This window comes from Sphaerodactylus townsendi, linkage group LG10 (assembly GCF_021028975.2).
Source record: "Sphaerodactylus townsendi isolate TG3544 linkage group LG10, MPM_Stown_v2.3, whole genome shotgun sequence".
Lineage (NCBI taxonomy): Eukaryota > Metazoa > Chordata > Lepidosauria > Squamata > Sphaerodactylidae > Sphaerodactylus > Sphaerodactylus townsendi.
In genome coordinates this window covers 44,869,603-44,891,086 of record NC_059434.1, presented here as the reverse complement: position 1 = coordinate 44,891,086, position 21,484 = coordinate 44,869,603, and the positions used below count along the sequence as shown (strand labels likewise).

General features: G+C 42.1%; 1 protein-coding gene across 4 annotated transcripts in view; it reads left to right on the top strand.

The window, feature by feature from the left end:
• Positions 1-20,298, top strand: part of LOC125440094 (zinc finger protein 436-like) — a 28,516-nt gene extending 8,218 nt beyond the window's left edge. The window contains exons 2-9 of one of the 4 annotated variants that reach the window (XM_048509665.1): positions 6,599-6,602; positions 9,747-9,752; positions 10,937-11,390; positions 11,482-11,530; positions 13,537-13,604; positions 13,864-13,990; positions 15,173-15,259; positions 18,127-20,298. In XM_048509665.1, the coding sequence (XP_048365622.1) occupies positions 10,962-11,390; positions 11,482-11,530; positions 13,537-13,604; positions 13,864-13,990; positions 15,173-15,259; positions 18,127-19,298 (1,932 nt within the window). In that variant the 5' untranslated portion in view covers positions 6,599-6,602; positions 9,747-9,752; positions 10,937-10,961 and the 3' untranslated portion in view covers positions 19,299-20,298. Of the gene's footprint in view, positions 1-6,598; positions 6,603-9,650; positions 9,753-10,936; positions 11,391-11,481; positions 11,531-13,536; positions 13,605-13,863; positions 13,991-15,172; positions 15,260-18,126 lie in introns of those variants that run through there. The other 3 variants (XM_048509667.1, XM_048509664.1, XM_048509666.1) reach the window with 3 other exon arrangements.
• Positions 20,299-21,484: the final 1,186 nt, after the last annotated feature.

The window sequence follows — 21,484 nt, the reverse complement described above, 5'->3', positions numbered from 1 at the left end:
TAGCTTCTGAGGACAAAGGACTCAGTTCTTACTAGTAAACCTGTTAGTTGTACCACATGGAAAGAGTTTCCAAGGCAGACATCCCAAAAAGGCCTGGTGTTCCTGAGTGATGCTGGATGCTGGTTATAGGATCTTGTCCAGAAAGAGTGGACCAGTCTAGGAATTTTCCTTATCACTATCCAGAAGACTTAGTTTTTGGTGACCCTGAAAATGGAAAAGGAGTGTCATGCTTTTCACTAGTATCTAAATTAGTTATGCAGAGAAATAGATAGTAGGTTCAACAGAGATAATGAACAACACAATGCAATACTCAACACTATCTCAACACAATACTTTTGTTATTATTTATTTATTAAATCTAAGTCTCAGCCAGTTCCATACACATTTGTCTGCTATTCAAATCAGTAGTCCTGGTGGTTTCTTCATCTTTTCCCTCTAACGTTTTATCAATGTAAGTTCTAGGTTTCATGTATAAAATGTTTAGTATATACTTTAGTAACCATAAAAGGTATTTCTGACACATTCTGATCATTATGATTTCTTATCATTCATCTGGATTGCACCAATGGAGCCTATTGAGGGGCAAACCCACATGAGTTTGGGCATAGGCAGAGCTACCACGGCAGGGGGGGGGGACAAATGCCCTGGGTGCAGGCATGGGGGATGGAGAATCACTCCCCACCCCTCCCCTCAGGCCGTCACCTCAGCCTGGAGCAGCCCCCGTGGCCCAGAGAAGCCCCGTAGCCCGGAGCAAACTGCCCTTTTCACTTTTAAAGGTAAGTGAGGTGTGTTGAGAGGCACACGGAGGGCACGCTGAGGAGGTGCCATTTTGCCCTGGGCGGCAGTTCCCCCCCCCCCCACGGCACTGGGTTTGGGGAAATTACCTAAGAACACATGAGTTTCCCCTACCGAATAGTGTCCCATGGGACTACTATTTCAGGTTGGGAAAATGGCTCAGGGGAAGGTTGAAGCCCCATATTCAGGCATGTCAGAGTACTGATCTAAATCAAGGACCATATGCACAGGAGTCTACAACTCATGCCTTCCAAAGGATAGAGACTCAGTAATGTCCACTACCTGTCTGCACAGCCCCAGTCCACATGCAGTAAACTGTTTGGGGCAGAATTCTGTGCACACCACTTATGGCCCTGGTCATTTGTTCATGTGGAGTCAACCCTTTAGAAAATGAGTGATTTTTTTAAAAGGAAAGAACAGGTAATTCAATTTTGAAGGCAAATGCAATTATGTATGTGTGTGCAATTGATTATGGTTTATTTACTGATTTCTCAAGAAACTCTGAATAATTAATACAAATGAAGAGAGAAGGAAGAGTTTACTGTGTTCTTTTTCCCAGCTGATAAGAAAGGTGAAATTAGTATTTATGTTTTAAAATAATTGGTTAGTTAGTTCAAAAGGTTGTAAGTCAGATAGAGCCTGTGTAACTTACTTGTTATATAAACAACCTTTTGACTCAATCTGTTAGTTTGCTTCTTCAAAGCAGCACTGGAAAGTTATCTTAAACTTTCATGTTAAAATGAAAAAACATTTTGTTTACATTTAGCAAGATAGAGATGTGTAATGCCTGTTTATAAAGCTGTTACCAAAACATGTGTAATAAACTAGGACAATTTAGGTCATTTAAACACAGTCTGTGTATAAACTTTGTTTGTATTTATACATCAAAGAAGTTATCTGAAGTATATAGCACACTATGTTAACATACTTATGATGGAATCAGAGTTTACACTGGCTGCTGTGAATTTAGCCATGGCTGAATGCTATGTGAGCACATCTAGAGTACATCACATAAGCACATTTTGTACAACTTTAGCACCTTGTTGATAATACAAAGGAATATTGGGAACTACAGTTAGTTTCTTTGTTTCAGTTCAGCTATCACTTTCTAGCAGCTGCAAAGGAGCTGATTCAGCACTGTCTTCACAATTTTGTAGATAATAAATTGGATTTTAAAAAAAATTATCGTGCACCAGCTTGACAGCCGCTCTCTCAGATTCAAACACCCAATTGTGTTTCTGGGAACAAACAGGTTGCTACTCCCATTCAGAAGAAAGACATTACAGAAAGACTTGCTCTATGAAATCACTGCTATGTTGGGCTTGATAACCCTCATTGTGTTGAGAGATAGTGAGAGATAGGGCTTTGACAAGCGTTCTCTGCTTTAGTTTTCCATATGGGGATATTAATACTCACCTAATATACAGGGTTATTGTACGAATTATAACACCATGTATGTGAAGTTGTATACAAGTGTTAATTATTTAGTATTGCTGTTATCAGGTAAGGATATTATTTTCTCAAGCATTTGACAATAATTAGTCCTTTTGTTGGCTACACTGATTCTCACTCTTAACTACTTTTTTTCCTTTTAATAGCTGTTACATTTGCAATGGTTGTAAAGGCTAACTGGCTGTGACATCTGTTACCCTACTGATTGCCAGGATTGGGTCAGCTGACCTGGCTGGCTAAGCAGGTGTCCCCTACCTCCCTTACTGTTCCATGTACGACCCTCCCAAAGCTGCAACTAAGTGGTGCAGGGCTGGCTTCCTACTGCACTTAGCCTCCAACATGTAATTGATATAGTCATGGAAACATATTGCAATGGGTTTCTTTGGGGCCATTTTGAATATTAACAATTCCATTTTGATTCTGTTTGTTCTCTGCAGTTTACATCACCTAGCAATACCAATAATGAATATTGTTCCACTTTTAGTGTCAAACTAGAAATCATGGTGATAGACATCTTTTTTCATGTGTCTCTACCCAGAGGTGGGATCCAGCAGGTTCTCACAGGTTCCCGAGAGTGGGTTACTAATTATTTGTGTGTGCCGAGAGGGGGTTACTAATTGGTGATTTTGCCATGTGATTTTTGCCTTAGTTACGCCCCTCCTCTCAGCAGTAGCGCACAGAACTTGAAGCAGTCTAGCAGGAGGTGCACCGGCGTGCATGGCAGCCTGCGCCTGCGTGCATTCGTTTCCCGCCCAAGGACTGGCGCAGCGGCTGCGTCCTTGCCACAGTCCCACCCAGGAATGCCCCACCCCCTGAATGCCCGGCCACACCCCCATCGTGCCACGGCCTGCCCCATTGGCGCTACCCCACAGTTTGAATCCCACCACCATGGGAACCTGTTACTAAAATTTTTGGATACCACCACTGTCTCTACCCCATTTGCAAGTAAAACAGGGATATGGGGGGTTTATTGTAACATTTAAAGGAGCATGCAGGATGAATTCTGAACCATCCTTCCTTCTGTGCCTTTCTACCCTTACAGCACAATCCTATGCATAAGTATTTCTTAGGATTGCACTGCTAGTCTATTGTTCTATATATGTTTCTATTCCCAGCTCATGGAGTGTGAGTGTGGGAGAAACATGAGCAATCAAAGGCAGAAAAGCTGTCTAGGGTCAGTGCCCCACATGTGAAAAGTGGGCAAGTGGGTAAGTGGACTATGGCCTGTCATCTAGTTCCAGGCATGTAAAACTTCTAACTGAATGCAGTGATGTTCCCACCTCCTAATAATAACACAGGTTTCATTCCAATGGGACTATTGTATATGTAATTAAAGGGGGAGAATCACTAATACCAGATGCTAAAATACAATCATGAGCTTTCTGGAGTGCTCAAGCCATTCTTGCTTACAATCTGATATATTATTACTAGTTTATCTAGCTGTAGTATTTACACATGACATGTAATTTGTGTACATGCTTATTCCATTCTTTTGGAGCCGTACAGACATGACAATTAAAAATGTGGTAACAAGTTTAACATTTAATTTTCTTTCTTTTGTGCCCCAGATTTTAAGGTAAAACTTCATGATATTGCTTTGTTGATTTACAGATATGTGGAGGACTTTGGTAACTTTATAAAAGGTTAGCATCTAGTTCTTCATTCAAAAAAGATTGCAGTGTATACTTTACCTTGAGCAGAAGAGCAGTGAACTCATTTTGGTAAACAAAGATCTGATACACCAGTGCAAGGCAAGATAAATTATCAGCTCAAATATTTGTACAAGCTTTGCATTTGGGTGAGGACAGAGTCTACAACAAACTCAATTGTTTGGGAATAACTATTGCTGCAGCACAATCAACTAGGAAATGACTGAAAACACAAATAAGGCAAAATTTACTGGATGGGACATCAATCGATTTAGAAAACATTGCATATACGACGTGACTTGAATTTAGAAAACTATTGTTTAGAAGAATATTGTCCTCTGTGTGCAATAAAACAACATCACTATTATGTACTCTTCTTGAATTCTTCTGCTAACAGGTTTAGGGGAACATGTACTGATCAGAAACATGAAGTTCTTGTTTGAACTTCTAGTCATAGCTGATGTCGCACTGCAGAACTCTGTTATTCATTCTTTCCTATACTTTGTAGCAATGTTGAATACTCACTTCCTTGTGTAGCAATTGCCTAAAATAGTTAGTCTTGAAAAAGCAAAGAACTCCCTGCTATAGTTAATATATTAGTAATGTTACAGGTTGCCATGTAACCTTAAATCCAGTTAAATATTTAGGAATTGGACAAAATGAAACACTATTTAAAGATAATTATAAAATGAACAGATGAAGATACAAGAGGATATGCAAGGATGGTCCAAATTTTTAAAATGTAGTGGTTAGGAAGAATTTCCACTTAAAAATGAATATATAATCTTATTTGGATTGTGGTTTGGATTAGAAACCCAAACCACAGAGTAATAACATTAGAAGTGTCAGATTTAAAAGAAGGGCTACACAATTTGTTACGGACAGAAAAATCAGTGAGGAAAAAATATAGTACAAAATAAATGCCATGTAATCAGGGATGGATTGTTTAAAATTTCAGAAACTCCACGAAAAAAAATTAGGTCTCTAATATCTTCACCTATGTCACCTATAATGGCTGAGTATGGTAAGAATGTGGTGAAAAACACTGACATGATACTCATGCAAGGAGAAATTAAGTTTGGCAAAAAATAAAGGCAAAAGGCAAAAAATAAATAAATACAAGGGCAATTATACTTTCAATGGATGGATGGTTCTCTTTATCATATGTGGTGAATACATAGAAAAGTTAAAACATTCTGGAAAGAGATTTATGCAGAAAGTAAGAAAATCTTAAACATCAAATGGATGCTAAGACTGTGTTTGGAATATTGCCAAAAAGTACTCCAAAAATGTCAGAACAATTGTTTCAATATTTGATAATGGTGGCCAGAGTACTTGCAACGAAATGGAAGGCAGAAGAATGCCCAAGAAAATTGGGAAAATAAACTAGTGGAATACGCAACAATGGTAAAATAAACAAACTTTGTGAATAAGTGACCATTTAAAGAATTTCAAGATAAATAGAAACCATATTACTTATAATATGACAAAAGTAAAAGAATAATAGTGAAAAGTGAAGGTTATTGTTGAAATTATATATATAAATTATCATTAACCATGATGATATATATTAGAATGAAAAAGGTGTCAAAAGGAAACAAACACATTAATAATCACATTATGAAAAATGATTATATGTCAATAGAATATTTTGTGAGGAAAAAATTAGAAAATTATAATGGAAGTCATTTCAGTGTGCTTTATACACATTTTAATTATTATAATTTATATTATGAATATTCATCATTCTCAGTATGTATTGCCTTTATATTCTCCTCCATTATATCTCCTCCATTCCATCTTTCATCAGCATATTTTTTCTGTATGATTCTGAACGAATCAGAGAAAACTGTTCCTGTATCTCTTTTTCTACATGTGTAATTCCATTTCCCTTCTTACGTTTATTTCCTTAAATAGTGTGCCAGATATCGTCTGGGTTTGTTTGCATATTCAAAGTGTCTCTATTTTAAAAAACCTTAGTTTATTCTATATTTCTTCAGTTTCAAACACATCTAAGCAACGGCATATCTGGGAGGGGACATGAGGGGGTTTGAGACCCAGGTCACTTGGGGGTGCAGTTGGTTGCTAGCTCAACCGCCTGCTTGCTTGCCTGCTCCACTCACTCATGTGCCCAGCTCCCTGCCCTGCCTGCCTGCCCCGCTTACCCTTTGCTCTCCCTGCTCACTGCCTACCCACCCCACTTGCATGGACATAGAGGTGCACATATGCAGACGTGTGCACACACATGCAGGCAGGTCATGCAGTCACCAGACTCCCTGAGCCTCCCTCTGTGTGTGCGTGTCTCCTCACTCATTTGGCCTTAGGAGGTCAGCAAACTTTCTACCCACCCATGTATGCTGGGTCAGGGGAAAGAGTGTGTGAGGTGAGACACATTGTCTTCCTTTCCTGGGGGTGCTCTTGACCAGGTTCTCTGGTGTGCGGTGGGGATGCCTCTGGCAGGCTTGTGCTGCTGTCACCACCACCCACTCTTTACCTAATTTGGCCTCCCTCTAAACACAATTTCTGCCAACTTCTGTTGCCACCACCCTGAAGGTTCGCTGGAACCTACTAAGTGCCCAGACACTTGGAAATACTCAGCAGTAGCGCTCTGCTCTTGGGGTAGGAGCAGGGCACCCAAGGTGTGCCCCAGACTGTGGGGAGGGGGGTACAGCACCCGGGTTGAGGCTTGAGCACTGTTTAAGTTAGGTTCGCCCTGAATTCAACACCTGATTGAATGCAGTGGGCTCCAGGAAGGGGAGGTGAGCAAGCATTTCCTCCCGCAATGGGCTTTACCGAAGGCTTGCTCACTCACTCCCCCTGGATGGACTGCTTCTTGCCTATTGATAATTGTCTGATGGCAGGAGTCCAGTAAGTATGGAAGGCTGATGGAGGAGGGGATGGGGATGTTTGGAGTGGTGTGAGAGAAAAATGGTGATGCTTGGGGAGGGTGGAATGAGGAGACTTGGTCTTGGCCGGAGGAGCAGTGGGAAGCAAGGTGCTGTGCTGGTGGCCCAGATTACTGCTTGGGGACTAGAAGAGTGTGGTTGGGGGAGTGGGGAGGCTTGAGCCAAGGAGGAAGTAGACTGTGTTAGAAGGCTGGGAGAGGATGAGCAGAGAAGTGAGGTGGTCTGGGGCAGGGGGCAGTGGGTCGAAAGGCGCTGCTACCTGCCTTGCTGTTTGAGGGATGGAAGTTGCTATTCAGGGGGATGGGAAGTTCTTCCAGGCACTACAGAGCATTGGCTGCTCATCACCAGTTCTCTCAGGGCCTGGCTTGGTAGTTGCAGGCGCAAGATGGATGGAGAGGAAATGGGGGCTTCTGGCAGGCCCTGTGGAGCATCGGGGGCTCACTGCCGGTGCTTAGTAGGGCTTGGTTTGGTTGGGAGGATGGTGTTGGGGCATGTGGGTAGGTTTGGCAGCCAATGGGCAGCGAAAGGGACTGTTACCAGGGGGATTTTTTTTGTGAGGAGTCTGATTGCGATGGGGAGTGTTTGAGGAGTCTGGCGGCAATGGTAGGTGTTGGGAGGCAAAACACAAATCTACGAGTTTGATGTGGTGATTTCACGAGCCTGTACAAGCCAGATGCTCAGGATGCATTACTGCGATGCACTGTAAATATAGTAGGTGTCTTTCCTAAAAGCCTTAATATTATCTGCATCCTTCTATAATTAATATTAACATTGTTGTGCTTTCCCTCAGTAGCACATACAAGTTCATTCTCTCCAATAGATAAAGTACTGTTTTTGTTTAGGTATCCAGACTCTATAATTCTTGTTTGCTGTTGCACTGATTCCATATAGGATGGTGATAATCCCATTAAGAAGCTAAGCAATGCAACCACAACATCACACCCATGGATTTGTGTTTCGGGAGATCTGAGAGTTACTAGAATAATGTAGATTCCTTTTTTTTTTTAATGACGTTTGCAGTGAATTTCATACCTTAATCCCGATCCTTGAAATTTCCATGCACCACCTGCACCATGCATTTAAGATGACTTTTCTCTGGGCGCCAGAGCAGTTACCCCAAATAATGGCCCACAAGGAATAATGGAAGCATGATTGCACATCCTAACCTACAATTGTCTAAGCTTTCAAATGTTGTGATGACAAACCCTCAACAAATTGCCATGCAGGACTCATTTCCAGTCAAGCCCTGCTGTTTTTCACTTTCACTGCCTTTCTCACTGGCTCCCGAACCTACCTGCCCGGTCTGACAACCAGGGTCGGAACGAGGGGGAACTGCGTCTGGGGCATGTGTGCACCATGCAACCCTGCCCACCCCCACCATGCCCTGGAACGTCCCCACACCGGCGCGCACCTGGTGCATCACACACTCCACCTTCTTGGCGCTATGCTACTGCTGACACCTCAAAGTGTTACCTCCCAATGGTCCCCATTGCCACTGGAGTCCTCATAATCCAAAGGCACTGAGTGACTAGCAAAAGTTGAAAGCATATTCTTTCCTTGCAATGTCAGCTTGTTGTCATTTCTCATCAGATGACATGTGTATTTGTAATTCATTCCCTGCTGGTTCCCCATCCCTGCTTGAAGGCACCAATCATCAGGAAGCCAGTGCTTTTCCACAGAGTTTTTTAATGGTTTGTAAGCTTTGAGCAAAATTTTAGTAGCTGCCACACTGCTATTTTTAACAACTGATACTTGAAAACACATGGCATAGGATGTGTCCCCTCCCTGGTCTGTTTTTAAAAACAGCTTTAGGGCAAGCAAGCAGGAAGTGTTTGCAACTCAGGTTAATGAAAATAAGTCATTAAATTAGTGATTTTCATTTAACCTGGGTTCTGGCCACTAAAATGGGTTATCAGCATTCTGGGAGCGGGTTCTGAGGGAACTCCCCTTCAAAATGCTTTTTAAAAGGGCCCCAAGCTGTTTTACTTGGCCCATGCAGAATCATCCTTTGAAATGTGTGCACTTCTGACATGCTAGGGGCAAGACATTTTACTTATAAAAAAGACCCTTGTATTCTTGGAATCCTTCCACTAATTTTCAATGTAAATGTTGGGGGAAACTTAACCTAATAATTCTGCACGTTAGTTTGCTGCTAGAGGCACAGCAGGCAGCTGCACTTGAGAAGGTTGCCAAATCCTGAACACCCAACACAATTTGACTGTAATACACTGCCAACAATTCAGATACATACATCTGTGTGTCAGAACTTGGCAACGCCACCTCCTCTCCTTCCAACACTGCCGCTGCCTCCTCCTATTCCTGTAGAACTCCATCCTCTCTAAAGGCCAGGACTGGCAAAGAACAATGCTTATAAGCGGTGAACTGCTGCGAAAGGTGCACCGCTTATGTCATATTGCTTCTTAAGTGTGGCCGAATGGGCTGGGGGAAAGCCAAGAAGGTGCTGTGGCCCGAATGGAAAAGCTAACGGAGAAATGGAAGCTGTCTCAGGCACTTCACACACTCCCAACGCAAAGGGAGAATCAAAGGAGCCTGAATAGGGAAGCAGGAATCGGGCCTGAGTGGGGAGAAACCTTTCCCACCCAGCTCCCTTGGGTAGTCCCCACTGCTATGAGGAGGGCAAATGTTCGTGGGAGGGAGTCGGGCTTCAAGGTCTGGGGGATCCTCTTCTTCTTCCCTGCCCACCACTTTTCCAATTATATATATAACTGGTGAAGCCTCTCGAAGGGCGAAGTGATGAGTCAGTGTAGCGAGGCCATCCAAGGGTTAAGGAGAAGGAGTCACCCTTACTAGAGAGGTCTAGGCTGAGACAGGCACGTGACTTTGTACACTTCCGGCTGAACTGACCCAGCTGCCTGGTGGTTGGCTAATGCCTTTGAATGAAAGGGAGGCAGAGGAGCGATGGTAGAAGAAGCAAAACATAAAGAAATAGGTGAGCAATAATAGAAGATTCGCTATGCAAAATACCCTGTGCTTTCGAGCGTGGAATAATTCAGATTGCGGAGGGGGGAATTTGCTGCATTTTGGGGTGTTGCAAAAAGCCCTGCAGGATAAACCCCTTCCAGTTTCCATAATGAAGCCAGAATATTTTACTGTTGCAGAGCCTTTTCCTCCCAATTTACTCTCCGGCAGCTGTTTCTTGCCCGGAGGCTGAGACTCATCCGGTCTCTGCTGCACCTTCTGCTCTTCTTGGCTTCTTCTGCGCGTTCCTCAGCTGTCTCCAGACTCTCTAGCAAAATCCCCTCTTTTGGGGCACTTTACTCTGTGATTCTTTCCAGAGCCTGGTGGGAGGCGGGGTCACAAAAGTTTTCCGGAGGGGGAGGTTTCCATGCAGTTGCGTTTTTTGGAGGGTTCCCCTGTCTGTTCTCTTGTGGCTTACTGGGGATACAATTCTGCCTCTTTACTCCTGACAGCAGCAGATGTTCTTTTGGCAGACTTGGGAGGCCTTTGCTAATGCCCCTCCTGGGGTCAGGGACACTTGGGATGATCCAGACCTTTCTTTATCAACTGCCGAGTTCTCCACAGTCGGCCTTGAGTTTCCCATATTAGCAACAAATTTATAAAGATCGCTGCTTTGCTTTCTTTCAGGATAAATATATTGATGTTATTATTTAGATAATTTTAATGCTGTCTCCCCAGGGAACCTGTCTGAGGTGTGCAAAAAAGCAAAATATAATAAAAAGCTTATCAGTGAATAATTGAAATCGAGCACAAACCTACTCCCCTCCAGAGCATAAGAACATAGATCATGGAGCAGCTAAAAATGAATAACAACTTTCAGACTGAAAGCATCCTATAAATATCTTAAAAACCTCCTTAATAAAAATGTACCTTTCAAAATCCCCATTTTTTACTTGGCATTCAGTCCTCTTTAAACATCACTCTATTTGCAGTTTTTGTCTATACATTTCATGACAAGGTTTGAAAGAATTCTGTGTGTTGGGATCCTACCAGGCACAGAATAGCTCTTCCTTTCTCTTCTCTGGATCCTCTGGAGCGGTGCTGGCTTCTCAGTGGCTCCTTGAATGTCCTTCAGTGGTGTGTGGCATCACTGGGCCATCCAAGACCTCTTCGACTCTTAGTGGTTTTCTTCTTCTTCTTCCTTCCTCTTTCCAGCTCCTCAGCAGCATTGCAGTGAAGTATGTTTGGAGAGGAAAGAAGGATGCTGGGAGACCCAGACTCAGTTGGTACAGAAACAAAGAAAGGCCCTGATGCCATCGAGGCTGGGAGCAGAAAGGAACTGTGGGAAGAAAGAGGTCAGAAGAGCCCAGGAGACAATGATGTCCTCCCTCTAGTCATGCAATTCAGGCAGTTCTGCTACCAGGAGGCTGGGGCCCCCCGAGAGATTTGCAGCCGACTCTACTATCTTTGCCATCAGTGGCTGAAGCCAGAAAGGCTCAGCAAGAAGGAGATGCTGGACCTGGTGATCCTGGAGCAGTTCCTGGCCATCCTGCCCTCAGAAATGAGGAACTGGGTCAGGGAATGCAGGCCAGAGACCACTTCCCAGGCGGTGGCTCTGGCAGAAGGATTCCTCTTGAGCCAGGCAGAGGACAAGAATCAGAATCAGCAGGTGAGATGCTTTCATCTTGGTTGTAGCCTGCTTTCCTCTTCTTTTTCTCATCAGCCTCCCCTTTCTGGGACCTCTCCCCCTTCTTTTTCAGGTGCAGGAAATGCTCACATGGGAAAGTTACCATGGATCATCTTTTCCAGGTAAGGTTGAAAGGGATGTGGTTCCCACTGGATATCCGTCTTGAGTATAGGTGGACTGCTTTTATGCTGTCTCTTCCTGATCCTGTGTGGAAAAGATGCCCTGTTCCAGCTTCTACATTTAGAAATTCTGTTAATTTTGCTGCAAGATAATTGGAGGAACACAGTATGGGAGCTGAGAATAAACACAGATGATGAGCAGTGATGTCAAATGTTGCAAGAATGGTGTAGAAATTGTGAAAAGAGTGCATTGGACCAGTAAAAATAGTTCCAAAGTCATGAGCTTTCTGGAGTTGTTATTCCATAGTGGCCCAATCACTGTCGTCCAATATTAATAAGTCAAGAGGTTTTTGCTATGCAGTCTTCAAGAAAGCAAGGGGTATGCAGTGTTGGCAGACCTCAAAAGGATGGTGGCAGAAGGCGGCAATTGGGGCTCAAAAATTATATCCTGTCTGACTACACATTACGTGCCAGGGTATGAAAAGTTTTATCCAAAAATAGTCTTGGATCACTAATCTCATTTTCTATTAATATGATATTGTGTGACTGTTATTATCTACAAGTGAGAACCTGCAAGGTCTTTTGGGAAAAGGGATGTCAGCCTCCAGATGAGAGCTGGAGCTTTCCTGGAATTACAGCTCCAGAATATGGAGACAAGTTTTCCTCTGGAGAAAATGGATGCTTTGTAGGGTGGAATCTATGGCATTGTACCACAGTGAGGCCCCTGTCCTCCCCTGACTCCACCCCCTCATCCCCAGGAGTTTGCTGGTCTGAGTCTGGAAACTCTTCCTCTCCCCTCCAATTTTGACTGGTGGCCAGGGAGCCTCATGCAAGATACATCTCATTTTCCCCTCCTAACTCTTTTCTGTTTCCTGTTCCTGAAAGCCCCTATAACCAATCCCCTCTTCCTGCTTCCTTCTCTCACTGTAGAATTGCCAATCTCCAGGTGGGGAACTGAAGGTCTCCTAGAATCACAACAGATTTCTCAGCAATAGAGATAATTTATCCCTGCGGGTCGCCAGCTCCAGATAGGAAAATTCCTGGAGATTTCAGGATGGAGCCCTGGGAAGGCGAGGGTTTGGGTGTGGGGAGGACTCAACTGAATACAATGCCATTTGGAGTCCACCCTCCAAAGCAGTCCTTTTCTTCAAGGAGACAGGGGTTTTATTTGTCTGGTTGTCATTTGGTGTCATTTGTCTGGTTCTGAGGATGAGTTGTATGACACCATGCCACACCCAGGTTGTTTCCCTCCCCAACCACTTACCTTCCCAATGCTCCATCCCAAAATCTGGAGCTGGCAATCCTAATCAGGCCACATTCATTATAAAAATGCTTTAGGGGCTTTGAATAGCCCTCCAAATACCAGATAGTCAAGCCAGAGTAGACATATCATAAAAACACTTTTCAGTAGGTCAGTAATCAGATTAGAAGACCTTATAACATCAGGCAATCCACAGACTACAACTGATAGTGACTGCATTTGAATTATATGACAAAGATTCCTGGTGAGACAAAATAACGCAGTTGGTCTGGGATTGTAGATTGAAAAGGAAAAGATGGACAAACTTAAGCAAGAGGATGTGTCAATGGTATCTTCCCTTGTTGCCTAGCTGGGGTGTCAAGAGGGGAACTCTAAGTTTTTCACTGATAGCAAGGCTGCCTTGTTGCATAGATGATGGCCTTGCCAACCTGCAAAGAGGTTTTGGAATGCGGGAGGTGCGGTTCTGGCGGTTGGTTTAGAACTGCCAATTTCCTGCATTTCAGAGTTTTTCACTCTTAGTTCTGTGAATTCTGGACAATTGAAAAGCCAGGCCATAGTTTTGTATCTAGTAATTGTCCGAAGATTAGATATGATAAAAGAGTGGAAACAAAAAATTATCAGGAGGCTAGGATAGTTTCAATCATGCGTGAAGATGGGGAGAATCTTATTCCCCTCCTTATTAAGGAACTGAGATGCAATGTACTAGGAAAGTAAGGAATGCCGTCCATTAACCTTCTCATCCTTCCAGGTGGTTCCCTACATTCTTTGCCATCTCTTTGGGGCAGAGAGAAAGCAGTTTCTATGCAGACTGATCTGGTAAGTGCGGAATTCTGGCTCTTGCCCCTGAGTGCCTCTCCCCACTCCTCCCTAGGCTGGGAAGAATCCCTCTCTATCCCTTCCTTCAACTGTTATCTGTGCTGCATGCTGAATAGAAAATGAAATTGTGTGATGGAGATTTGAATCCCTACATCAACATCTTATTATAGTCCTTTTGGATTTCCCTTAGAAGGATTTTTTGGATTTCCCTTAGAACATCCGTGAAGACAGAAGCGTATTTCTTTGTTTCTGTTTTCAGGGTCTGGTGACCTTTGAGGAGGTGTCTGTTCATTTCTCTGAGGAGGAGTGGGCTCTGCTAGATCCAGACCAAAGAAAGCTTCACAAGGAGGTTATGCACGACAGTTGTCAGAATGTGGCCTCTCTCGGTAAGGCTCTTTTTCCCTGGACTCCTAGATGGTGTGGACAGAAGCCATTCATTCTAAGAAGGACCCCAAACTTATTTGGATGGTTCAGGCTAGCCCAGCTCACCAGCTCTCGGAAGCTGAGCAGAGTTTGGAACTTGAATGGGTGACCAGCAGGGAAAGTCCAGGCTCACTATGCAGAGGCAGACAATGGCAAACCACCTCTGTCTATCTGTTGGCTTGAAAACTCTACAAAGTTTTCATAAGTTGGCTCCCACTTGACAAGACCTTCCACCAGCAAGGCCCCTGATGAGCTCTTCCATTGGAGACTCTTGATAGGGGAATGTAGATTATCCAAACACCGTGGGGTGGTCTTCAGTCTTACTGGACTCTGTTAGTATCAGTGTGGTGTAGAGGGCTTTCACGGCCAGAATCACTGGGGTGTTGTGTGGTTTCTGGGCAGTATGACTGTGTTCTAGTAGCATTTTTTCCCATCCCTCCCTCTCTGCCCTCCCTCCTTCCCCTTCCTTTCCATGCCACCCTTCCCTTCCCTCCCCTAGGGATTCCCTTGATGTATGGTAAAAACACTTTCCCTCTGGGTGGCCTCTCATAGGAATTGAGGAGGATAAAATGTGGACTGGGCAAAAAGGATCAATTGAAGTCCTTAGGCTGTGTTCATTCTACTTACACCAAAGTATGCCTGACTCATAGGTTCAGTAAAACATGGCAGCAGAACCCTGAAGAACAATCCAAGAAAAACAGGATTCTAGCAGAAGAAATTTGATATCACTTGCTGATTTCTTGCTGGTCTGGTTTCTGTTGAATTTTAATGGGCAGGTGCTGTTTTCCTGTTCTATTCTGGCAAGAAAGGGAAGAGAATGTATACTATCCTGAACTCTTCAGGCTGAGTGGTATAAAAAATGTCCTCCATCAAAAGACATATCCATCCATTTAAAAAATGCAAATGTTTTGGGGGATAGATCACCACCTATTCCTAACTAGGGTCTCTTCAAAGGGAGAGGAGCTCTTAGGAGCCTTCTTCAGAGTCACAGTAGACTGGGATGTTGGATTCTGCTTGCCTTGGATGGGGGCTAAGATACTGTGATCTGGTGACTGTCTGGATTCAGAGTTTGTTTAAAAATATGATTATTTTTTGGAATGGGAATGTGTGGAAGTCACTGGTCTATTTTTTCCCCTTCAATAAAGGACTTCTGATTCCCAAACTCGATTTTCCACTAGAAGAAGTAGGAGACTTGCCTGTCCAAGATACAGGAGAAAGAGAGAAATCAGCAGGTATCTTCTTACTGTATGGTAGAAATGGCTAAAGTTTTCTTCTGCTAAATTTTCCCAGCTAGAGAACGGAGGGATTTCTCAAGTGGCAACATCCAGAGAATGTACAGGAAAGCATTCTCAAGTTTGAAAGAGAAGTTAAAATGGGGAACAAAATGCTGGTTTGTTTATACCGAAGCATGGTGGGAAATGTTTACAGAATCCTTGGCTTTAATGCACATCGATTTATTATATGTTGCTTCTCCACATACCTGCTCAAGTTGACTCAAAAATAAAAAGATAAAACCCTAAATTCTGCCTCAACAATCAATTTATAAAAGTCCGCAGAACAGAAGCACCATGGAATAGCCACTGAGTTACTTCAAAAATCTCTTTGGAGAAAATTCTTCATGTTAGAAGTCAACAAAAGAGCTAGATTGATCATCCTTGAAGTTAAGGCCTGGTTGTGCCTTGCTGTGGAAAGATAGGAAAGTAAGCTCTAGTTGAGCTTCAAGAGAAGTGTCATTCCTCAGAGGAGGAGTCACCACTGAAAATGTTCACTTCACACTTCACACACACCACCTGCTCTTCCTTTAATGCACATTGATTTATTTATATGTTGCCTTTCCACATACCTACTCAAGTTGGTTCAACGATAAAAAAAATTACATAGAACCCTAAGTTCTGATCAGTTTATGAAAGCCAAGGGTACAGAAATACCATAGAAAACCACTGAGTTATCCCAAAAATCTCTCCCAAAAACACTCCTCAGGTTAGAAGATGACAATATGATCCTTGCTATGATAAGATAGGACAGTAAACTCCAGCTGAGCTCTAAGGGAATTATTATTACAAGCATATCAAATTCATAGGAAGAATCAGGCTGATAATATTTACACAACCAAATGATTGATGAAGCTACTCTTCAAACAATGGATGAAGTTACTTTTTATTTAGTATTTTTGTTAAGTGGTTTTAAGACAACATTGTGTTACCAATCTTAACAGTATAAGAACTTATTTTTTTATAGCAATGGGGAATTACTTGGCTTGGCAATGCGAGAGGCAGGCTGGAAAGGGATCTTTTTAGACTATACCAGAAACGGCTTGAAACCCTAAATTTCCGCAGAGAATTCACAAAAGACCAAATTGCAGTTTAAATATTTTATATAAATTTTGTTTGCAAGCAATCATACAGTGAGCCATTAAGGCACATACACACAGTTCCTAAGTATATAAACAGGGAGGAAAGAGATAGGTTGGATGATAGAATGGGAGTTAGGGAAGCAGGGGACTGATACGTTACCTAAATCTGCAGAGAAGTTCTGGAAGAAGGTGAGGATCTCTATGCCAGGATAGAAACCCAATGCGAAGGATGATATCGTGTCTCACACCAACGTGACCAAGAGAGGTTCAGGTTAGAAATGAGCAATGGGCTTAAGGTGAGCAGGACTTTTATAGGGTGGATCGCTGGTTTGGCGGGAAAAGAGACCCTTTGCATTAGGTTTTGTTTCTGCAACTGCTTGGGGTTTCCCTGCTGGACTTGCAGGGCTTGAGCTAATTAGCAGCTTTATCTATTGTCAACTTCCCGGGACAATGGGGTCAATTGGTCCTAGATTATATCAGTGATACCATGAATGGTTTATGCAGAGGTACTTCCTAAAGTCTCTGCCTTAAGATTTCAAATTTGGCTGAGGCTTGAGTGAATCAGGAAGGGATCTTGTTGTTAGGGAGATCATATTTGAAAGGTGGGGGAAATGCAAGGAAGAGGCAATTGTGTAGAGAAATGTTCTTTCAAGAGCTACTGGCTTCCAAAAGCAGGTGTGGTGAGGTGTGGTGTACAGATTCCATTATGTTAACGGAGTACTCTGGCAGGGTGGGATAGTCAAAGATTCATGTCCCTGTTGTGAGGCGTCCAGGTTGTATCACTGGAGTAACTCACAGATCTAATCTCTGCAAACAGACTGTTTTGCTTTAGGCTTGCTTTCAGCTTGGACACTCTGCTATCCACCCATACAAACATGGAAACAGGCATTTTGTATCACACAGTATGAAAAATAATATGAAATCCAATGTTTCATAAGGCAGGGGATGAAGGCCATGCTAACAATTGCCAGTAAAATTTATAGTTGAATGTTATATAAAGTAAATAAGAATGAATGATAGCTGTCTTGCTACTGATGATTATGAAAGCAGATCCATTTTATACTTAAGTTTGATATATAGTTTATCTTGGTTTATATATTGTTATATGTTTGGGGGGTTTTGTAATTTTTTATAATTTGTAATTTTTTTGTAATTCTTTCATTGGAAAATAATAAAAATTGTTTTTTTAAAGGGGAGACTTATTCCCCAGGTGAGGACCCACCACTGAAAATACCCAGTGTCTATGCATCACCTGCCTCAGCCATAGAACACAGGGCTTGGGAGACCAAACTTACTGGGGGTGGAGAGTATGTTGAGCTTTATACGTTTGGAGCTCAGTTTGGGTTTCCATCATTCAGGAGTATAGCTTTGCTCCAAATTCACTCTCCAATGAAAGCAGTCAGTTTTCTGTTTGAATACAGGAAAAATTGGCCAAAGGTCCCTTTAGTCTATCCTTCCATTTCACATCGTTGCCAACTAGATTTCATGGAATGTTCACAAGCACAGAAGCTGATCCAAAGCCCCTCTCTTCAGAGAGACTGCCTCTAATCATGGCGGTTTCACTGGGCTACCTTGTCTCTGATGGAATCATCCAAGGAAGCCTTAACAACTGATTTAATATGGGGCAGGACTTATCCCCTCCTTCAAGTGATTCCTGTTTTGTCATTATTAACAGTAGTTAATAGCCTTCTTTACCTGATTCTGCTTTGCACTAAAGATCTTACAAGTCTTTACTCTTTATTGCAGAGCCTGATAATTCCCAGAATAAGTCCAAGGGAGGATCACAACATCAACTTGATAAAAAACAGCAGAAAAGAAATGGTGCCACAAACTGGAAGAGGCAGAATGAATGCTCTTCCTCTCAGGGGAATGAATCTCAGGTGTTTAAAACATACCATAGAATTAACACATGGAGAAAACCTAATAACTGCTCCGAGAGTAGAAGGAGCTTGGGTCAGAAGGAAGACCATCCTGTTCATCAACAGCTCCACAAAGAGGAGACACATAAATGCCTGAAGTATGGAAAAAGATTTGCTAAGAATTCCCTCCTTGCTATTCATCAGCGAATCCACAGTGGGGAGAAGAAACATAAATGTCTGTGTGGAAAGAAGTTTGCTCAGAGGTCACATCTTACACGACATCAACGTATCCACACTAGGGAGAGACCACATAAATGCTTGGATTGTGAAAAGAGTTTTGTTAGGAGCTCGCTGCTTACTGCCCATCAGTGTATCCACACTGGGGAGAAACCATATAAATGCCTGGAATGTGGAAAGGGCTTTTCCGACAATAGTGGCCTAACTGTTCATCAACGAATCCACACTGGGGAGAAACCACATAAATGCTTGCATTGTGAAAAGAGCTTTCGTCACTCTTCACATCTTACAGTTCATCAACGAATCCACACTGGGGAGAAACCATATAAATGCTTGGAATGTGGAAAGGGCTTTCCCGACACTAGTCACCTAACTGTTCATCAAAGAACCCACACTGGGGAGAAACCGTATAAATGCTTGCATTGTGAAAAGAGCTTTCGTCACTCTTCACATCTTACAGTTCATCAACGAATCCACACTGGGGTGAAACCATATAAATGCTTGGAATGTGGAAAGGGCTTTCCCGACACTAGTCACCTAACTGTTCATCAAAGAATCCACACTGGGGAGAAACCATATAAATGCTTGGATTGTGAAAAGAGCTTTCGTCAGGCTTCACACCTTGCAGTTCATCAACGAATCCACACTGGGGAGAAACCATATAAATGCTTGGATTGTGGAAAGAGCTTTACTTGGAGCTCACTGCTTACTGCCCATCAATGTATCCATACTGGGAAGAAACCATATAAATGCCTGGAATGTGGAAAGGGCTTTTCTTACTCTAGTGACCCAACTGTTCATCAACGAATCCACACTGGGTAGAAACCGTATTAATGCTTGGAGTGTGGAAAGAACTTTGCCCATAAGCCACACCTTACTCTCCATCAATATGTGGAAAAGTTTTGCTCATAGTTCAGTGCTTATAAACCAGCAGTGTAACCATAAATTCTACAGTACAAGCCTAATTTAACAGCAACTCAAGATGATGATGCCAAGAAATGTTAGACCTCAGGCACTGAAAATGTCTGGATGGTTTTTATTTTGTGTGAATACTGATGCAAATCATGGCTTGGCATTTGTTATAGTTTTTCTGCTCTATGAATTGTTTGGTGTAGCTTTAAACGTTCCTTTTGAGCAAAGCTCTTTCTGATAGTGTATCCTTGTGAAATCAGGTTCAAATCCAAATACTGCTTTGTTAAATCGGGCTTGTATTATACAGCTTTTGAACTGGTATTGCTTAAGGCATGTTCAGTTCTCAGCTAAAATATTTGGAATAGCAAGTTGATTATAAAATGAGACCTATTTGTTCTACTCTGTGAAAACATCTTATGGAACATCTTATGGATATTACTGACTTTTAGGGTTAATAAATTATCTCTTTTAGGACTAGGTTCTCTCCCTTGCTTGCTCCACTGGCCATATTATTGTTTGACTGCTGAATGAGCAATTCTGCTTATTGTCTAAAGAGTGGCATCTATACTGAAAGAACCAATGGCCAGAGCAATTGTCCCTTTTGCTAAACTATCCAAAATTGTGAGATCCAGTGCACTGTGGTGGTTAAGGTGTTGAACTAGGATCTGGGAGGGCTCCAGGCCCCACCTGCAAGTTGGAAGCCCAAGAGAGACCAGAACCCAGCACAGAGAAGATGAATGAGAAAAGACAGAATTGAGCTGTTCTGAAACAAGTTTCTTGGACTGCAGTTGCAAAACACTAAGGTAACCCTAACTGTAATATTAAGGAATGCTGTAATATTAAGTTTGAAAAATTCTAAATCTTTTCTACAGTTCTTTACTTTCTCTTGTATTAAAAGATTATCATTTAATTTCCATCTTCCCTCTCTGACTCTGTTTTGATGTGAAATTACTTCTATTGGATTGTGATTTGCAAAAATTTTCAGTTGTATATTCACACTCTCTAGATTGATGATGAAGATTTTAGATATCCAACACATATCTGTCCTTGAATATGACTGATGTCTATCAGAGAAGAACAATCTCTAGAATTCATATTTTTAATCCACCATGCATCTTCTAACTGTAGCATTTCCATATTAGTAAGCACATTTTTGAGAGGTCTGCATCCTTTGTTGTTTTTAAGCTCTGTCTTGGGGGGGAGGGAGCACGGATGCAGATGCAGGTTCCATTACCACATTTTTGTCACCAAAGATTATTATCTCTCCTTAAAATATAGACTGGATTTTTTTCATGAAAAATTTCTCTTGCATTTTCTAGGGCATAAATTTTAATTTTGTGAGAAAAAAATTGGAAAGTTATAATAGAAGACATTTATCAGTTTTTTAGAAAATCTTATATACTTTGGATTATTAGAATTTATATTAAGTATAGACATAATTCATAATTTTTGCATTGTTATTTAATATTACATGTAGAATTGGATTTGTCTCTTAGTCTTTAAAATGAACTGTGATTATGATTTGATTCTGGTTTCTTTTTTCTGTTTTGTTAATTTCTTTCTATTTACAAAAAGGTGATTTTTTAATTTTTATATAACCTTTAATGTATAATTTGGTTTCATCTCTATCAGCCCAATCCATGTTTTGCAGTGACAGGGGTTGGTGCCGCTGCAGTGCAGCCACACTGCCTCTGAAGGGGTTCAGGTGGTGCGGAAAGCAAGAAAAATGGCAGAAATCCCAGTCATCCTGCAAATCTGAGTCACTCTGCCTTTTTGCAGACAGAAGTCCACATTGGCAAAAGGGGTTGTTCCCAGATTGAGAGTCCACAGGAAACTGACTAAAGTCATCTCCACCTCTGGGAACACCCCTGGAACACTGGCATGACCTGCACCATCTGAAGTGCCCTGCATTGGCATCCATGCCCATTTTGCAGGCACAATCTGTACTGATGCTGGCACAAGGGTCATACCATTTCCAATGCGTCTCCCTCCGAAACTGCACTGTTAGTCACTAGAACTAACTATAGCTATGATTGGACTCCAAATTATTTTTTCTGTTTTGTTAATTTGTATTTATAATTTTTTAAAAAAACTTT